The 6,000-nt window shown below is 48.3% G+C and overlaps 1 protein-coding gene across 2 annotated transcripts in view; it reads right to left on the bottom strand.

The window, feature by feature from the left end:
- Positions 1-5,759, bottom strand: part of IGF2BP3 (insulin like growth factor 2 mRNA binding protein 3) — a 128,060-nt gene extending 122,301 nt beyond the window's left edge. For both annotated transcript variants that reach the window (XM_063100183.1, XM_063100181.1), the window contains exons 1-2: positions 5,585-5,759; positions 4,120-4,180 (exon numbers count right to left, since the gene is read on the bottom strand). In XM_063100183.1, coding sequence (XP_062956253.1) covers positions 4,120-4,180; positions 5,585-5,759 — 236 coding nt within the window. The remainder of the gene's footprint in view (positions 1-4,119; positions 4,181-5,584) is intronic.
- Between the last annotated feature and the right edge of the window lie 241 nt (positions 5,760-6,000).

The following is a 6,000-nucleotide window of genomic DNA, read 5'->3' on the forward strand; positions in this document are numbered from 1 at the left end:
GATGCACAGTAGAAGCTATTTATCAACATTTTTAAAAATTCTATTAAGGCCAAAGTAAGAAATCTTTCAAAATGTATTGAGAAACTGTAAAATCAAGGAAAATCTCTCAAGCTACAACCACTTAAGCAGTCACGCATTGCTGATCTTAAACTGAGCACTCCAAAGATAACCCTGCTTATAATTCTTTGCCAGCCAAGAAAGTTTCCTAACATTCAGAACCTCAAGTCTCTGCATGTGTGAGAAATGTCCCCAATTCACAAGATTCACCTGTACCACATTGATAAGACGAATAGCACAGCTATTCATACCTGTGTTGAAATGTTCAAGATTAAAAACAGCTTTTGTTGTCCTGAGACTTTGAAGTCAGTTCCATCATAAGGGGTTATATGCCCTGGCTAATGGGCACACTGCTGGTCATGGCACCATCCTAGTCTATACTTAACAGCTATTAAAATGCAACCCTAGTTTTTAAATAACCACTTAAAATAAGATACATTTAAAACCTCGGTGACTTTTATAATGCTCTATCCAATTTACATGTTAAACACAAGATTCTAATACAGAAATAAGTTGCTCACCTTATTACTTTTACTTTTTTTTTTTTTTTAAACAAAAAAAGGACATTTGAGCTTAAAGCACCACGGTTTGTTTTAAAGGACTCTTCCTGGAAAAATATTAACTATAATATCTTTTTTCTCCTTTATTCAAATATATTTTTGGCTTCATATAATCTTAATCCAATGCTAACAGCTTTCATGAGGAAGTTTAACAAAAAAGATGACTAGGCTATAAAAAAATGAAAATATGAAAAGTTTTCACAATTTAAAAGTCATGGAAATTGACCTAAAACACCATCCTCTCAGTTCCTCAGTGTCAGTAAGTCTCCCAGTCTCTCTCCCATGCCCAAAAGCCCACAATATAACAAAAAAGGACATCAGTGCTATTTACATCCTCACATAAGGGCATATACAAGGCCCCATGAGATACCAGCAGGTCTTCCAAACTCAGCTACAGTCTTTCAAAGTCACAACTACTTCCACACCACTCTTACCTCCAAGGGAGATAATTTTTTTTTGAAGCCTGTACCTCAGTCAAGTCTTCATATACTGTATCTTTTATATTTGGAACAGAAAGCACAACGACACCACAGATATCCAATGCAATCTTCTCTTCATTTTGGATGCAGGGGACCTCAAGTTCCATAAAGTACTCCTATAATCTTCCCCCATTGAGGGGTATCTGAATGCAGAAAAGCCACATTCCTTCCACATTCCCTGGAGACTTCGGTAATCAGGAGCTAAGCTTGGTCTGAACCAAACTCAACAATGCCCCTTCCTGAAAGAGTCCCCGCCCAGCTCAGCTGGCAGTCAGAACTAGGCCAGTCTGCCAAGCATCCAATCACCCCCTGGGCCTGCTCCCCTGTTTTGTCATTGCAAGCCCATTCATCCATCTCAGAGTGCTGCCATAAGCATTCTCCAGCACCAGGTTCCCAACATGCCTTGCACAGCAGGTATAAAGGTCACTGCTGCACACACAGGGGTTCCTGCCTCAGATGCCCACATGATGGGATGGAACCAAATGACTGCTAAGCACAAAGAACTCAACACTAAAGTTCAGCAGGCTCACTTTGGCAAGGACTGGTCTGTGGCATTCAACTCACTATCACAGCAACCCTCACCAGTATCACCTCTTGACCTTCCCATAGGTGCTGGACCTGTGGCTGCTGGTGACTTCTCTGCCCTCTCCCAGAGCCTATGCAGATGATCCAGATAAGGAAAACTGCATCTAGTTCCAAGGTTCAGTTAAAACAATTGTAATATAGATTTCCTGTAAATTTCCTGGGGCAAAAAAAGAAGGCTCTACTTTTAAGACATTTCAATACAAAGTACTTACTTGACAGTTCTCTCAAATTAGTAAAAAATTGTTTCCAAAGTGCTCACCCGTTTTTGTTTTTTTTTGTTAGTAAAGTAATATTTAAAATCCTGAGCATTTTTAAAGCTAGCAAAATAAGCTTAAACCTACTCGTTAATAAACTAGATAAAGCTTCCACTAATAAATACTTGCTATCACTACTAACATTTTACTTTATGTACTTTCCTAAAGAAAAACTCCTGCTCATTATAAAGTAACGAGTAACAAAGTATGTTTTTAGCTGGGAAAAGCCTTTAAGAAGAAAACAGGCAGTTGCTAGTAGGTAATATTTTTAATTAAATTCCCTACATATGGGGAGAAATTCATACCAGGCCGGAAAAGCAAGAGTAAAGCAAAGCAATCTGCATTTACATGTAGGTCAATGAATTGTATCTGAAAAAACTCAAAACATTTAATGTTTGAATTTAGAAACTCAAATGTTAAAATGTTAAAATGTTCAAACTACCATTTGCTTGCTTTATTCAACATTTGAAAAAAAAAAAAACTAAGACACACTGGCTAAACAAGAAACCAATTAAAATTTGCAGAACCTGTTTACACTTTTTCCCTAGGTAACCAATTCACAGACTACGCCTTTAAACTTTTTAGAGGGCTATGACTTGTCCCTCAATTTTTCAATTTCTGTTAAATGAAGATTAATTTAGATACTTCTGTACACATTCTATTATTTTAGATGCTTTTAAAAAAGAACTACATTCTATTATATGAAATAACTTGACCCCTACCAAAATTCCCAACTAGAACCAAATCAGGTCACTCGAATCCCTTTCCAATTATCCTAATGAAAATTAAGTACACGAACAAGAGAAGTCCAAAACAATCCAAACCAGCTTGTTCCTAAAAACAAGATTTGTGAAAATGCTTTACCTGGAAGAGAGCTCAATCTACAAACAGGGATACAGATGACACTTTGTGTAGCCATCTACTTATCTCTGCACAGCACCAGGAAAATGCACAGCAAACCCCTCCTGCCCTCCAGCACACTCAATACCTAACCAGATACAGACAGCCCTGGTTTAAATTAACTTAGAGCTTATGGTTTGGCCCAGTTTGGCAGTGGGGGGATGGGAAGCGGAAAGGCAGAAACCCTAACGACACCTTGCAAAACTCAGACAGGCATAGGCCAGCCCCAGCACCACTGGGAGGGAGCAGCAGCGTCCTTCCAGCTGAGAGTTACAGAGTGAAGATCTGACCTGCTCTAGAGAAAGAAGCCATTTCTCCAAAATACTTCAGACGCTAAAACATTGCCTGCAAACATTCTGTAGATTGACAATACACATGCCCTTGGAGAAGAGAAATTCCCCTGCTTAAGTAACCCCAACCTTTCCTCTTCACCATCTCTTGGTGGTTCTTTGTAAGCAAAAACATGCCCCCAAAAAGTGGGGACGGGGGAGCGGGAGACAAAGGTAGTGTTAGCAGAAACTTTTGTAACTGAAGTGACCGAAAGGCACTTCTGGGCAGGAGAAATTCAGGCATTCACGCACTTGTCTCAAATACCCACTGGCGAGCTAACAGGGTAAAGGCAAATGTCTCTCTTCTCAAATGCACTGACCGTCCCCCAACTTGGAACAGGGAACGCAAGGCCCACCATACCCGCACCTGTCTGCAGCTGCCTTCCCCTCTCCTGTATTTACAGGTGTGGGGAATCATCCATTGCTTCCTAAGTCCTGCAGATTCCCAAGAACTACTAGTTGAGGCTTTGATTTTCTGCTCTTGCAACTTGACCTGCTCTGCCAGAGAATATTTAGCTGTGAGAGGTTCCTTGAGACAATCCAGTGGCAGGAGCCACGGTCAAGCCCTCTGTCCTTTCCCTGCATTATCAACACACACGTGCCTTAAACTTAAACGCAAGGCAGGGGGCCGGCCCGTGGCTCACTCGGGAGAGTGTGGTGCTGATAACACCAAGGCCACAGGTTCGGATCCCATATAGGGATGGCCGGTTGCTCACTGGGTGAGCATGGTGCTGACAACACCAAGTCAAGGGTTAAGATCCCCTTACCGGTCATCTTTAAAAAAAAAAAAAAAAAAAAAAAAACTTAAACGCAAGGGAAAAAGACGAGAAATGCCAAGCCGTACAACAGCCCGGTAAGCAAAAGAGGAAGAGAAGATGTTTTCAGCTGTGTTAAGCCTTTCCTCCCAATAATGGGGTGACAGGAGAATTAGGAAGAACAGAATAAATAAGCTCACCTTTGCCTCTTGGGGACCGAGTGCTCAACTTCTATGGGTTTCCCGTGCAATTCCATTTTACCTACGGACACAAAAGAGATGAGAGATGGTCGGTTGCGTTCAGTGGCTCCCCCTGCCCTAAGGACCCAAGCAGCCTAAGCACGACACAAATGGCCTCCTGACACCCCGAATGGCCCCCAAGGCCCGGACGCGGCTTAAGGCCCAGAGAGAAGCCGGTAACCGCGTGGGTGGGAAGCTGACCCTATCGGTGTGGGTTAACTTTCAGACGGCTGTAGAGAGGAATCGGCGGGCCCACTACTGGTGTAACATTCTAGTCCAGGCCTCTCCTGCCCACCTCAGGGAGTTACCCATTCAAGGAAGGCCATAGGGACGCGGCCCTCCCTCCCACCTCCCTGGGCACTCCACATAGGCCAAACTCGGGGGAGGGGCGCCCCGGCCCTTCTCTGGTTCAAGCCCAGACCCGCCGGGAGCACTTGGCGGTGGGATGGGGAGGACTGAGTGGCAGGACAGGGTGGGAAACCGCAGGGGAGACGAAGAAAGAGTGAACGGCCAGAGGTGCAGCTCAGCACAGACTGAACCAGGCGCGAAGGACGGCGAGGCGCCGCACCAGTTCTGGGTTGACCCAGGAAGCCGAAAGGCACGGGGCTCTCTGGGAGACCAGCTCAGCCTTCCTCTCCGGCGTCCCGCCCCAGCCCGCCGCCCCGCCACGCACGGTCCCAAGCCCCGGCCGAGTACACCCCGCCACGCACGGTCCCAAGCCCCGGCCGAGCACACCCCGCCGTCCCCGGAGGCCTCAGCCCAGCGCCGGGGCCCAGAGAGTGGCGGGCGGCCCAGTGCCGTGGCGGCGGCTCCCTCGCTGGCGACAAGCGGCCGCCCCCGCCCACCTGCCCCTTTCTCTTGTGGGACGGGGTGAGGTGGAACGTGGACACCCGGCGCACTCGCTCCCCTGCGCAGGGTGGAGAGGAAGCGCGGGGCCGCCTGTGCGAGGCACCAGCCTGCGGCCTCACTGTGCAGCGGGGTTAAGGCCACTTTCCGTTCTCCACGGCCGGGGGTGGGGGTGGACAGCGAAACCAGCGGTGTAAATAACGACCCGAGGAAAGCCGGAAGGAAAGAGACCGGCGGGCGTTCGCACTCGGCCCCCAGGCCCTGCGAGCCGCGGCCTGAAGCACGCGCCTGGGCCCTGGCGGGGCGAGCGCGCCTCCCCAGCCCCGCGCCCCTCCGAGCCCGCGCCGGGGCTTTCTTGACAGCGCGTCCGCCCTCCCCTGGCCAACCCCGGCCAAGGCAGGGGAGCCGCGGGCCCCGAGTCGGAGCAGAAGCGGAGGAGAGCCCCTCGGCCCCCACGCGTGTGGGCGCTCGGGCCTCACCCCCGGCTCCCGGCCCGCGCCCGACCTGGGGCCCCGCGGAGACGCCCGGGCGGGCCGGGCCGGCGGTGCAGGGCTGGCGCGGGCGCCCGGGCGGGGCCCACCTGAAAGCGTCTCGATGGCCTTGAGGGCCCAGCTTTCGTCCGGGCAGTCCACGAACGCGTAGCCCGTCTTCACCAGGAAGGGTCCCGACACAGGGATCTTGGCGTCCTTGAAGATACTTTCTAGGTCCGAGGGGGCGGCGTTGTCGCTGAGGTTTCCGATATACAGTTTGTTCATTGTCAAGAGTGGTTGTTTAAAAAAATTAATGAGAAAAACGAAAAATTAAAACCACCCACAGTGATGATGGATGGATCCGGCAGGTTTTGTTCCCCTCTCCTTCAGGCCGTTAAAATACACAAACACAGTAAGAACCAAGCACAAGAACGAGGAGCGAAAAATCAGATCCGAAGGTTCTTGTTTTTCCTTTTCTGGGTATTAAAAAAAAAAAAGAAAAGAAAAAAAGCCTAGCTACAACCCA

The sequence above is a fragment of the Cynocephalus volans genome, chromosome 6 (assembly GCF_027409185.1).
Source record: "Cynocephalus volans isolate mCynVol1 chromosome 6, mCynVol1.pri, whole genome shotgun sequence".
In the NCBI taxonomy this organism is placed as follows: domain Eukaryota; kingdom Metazoa; phylum Chordata; class Mammalia; order Dermoptera; family Cynocephalidae; genus Cynocephalus; species Cynocephalus volans.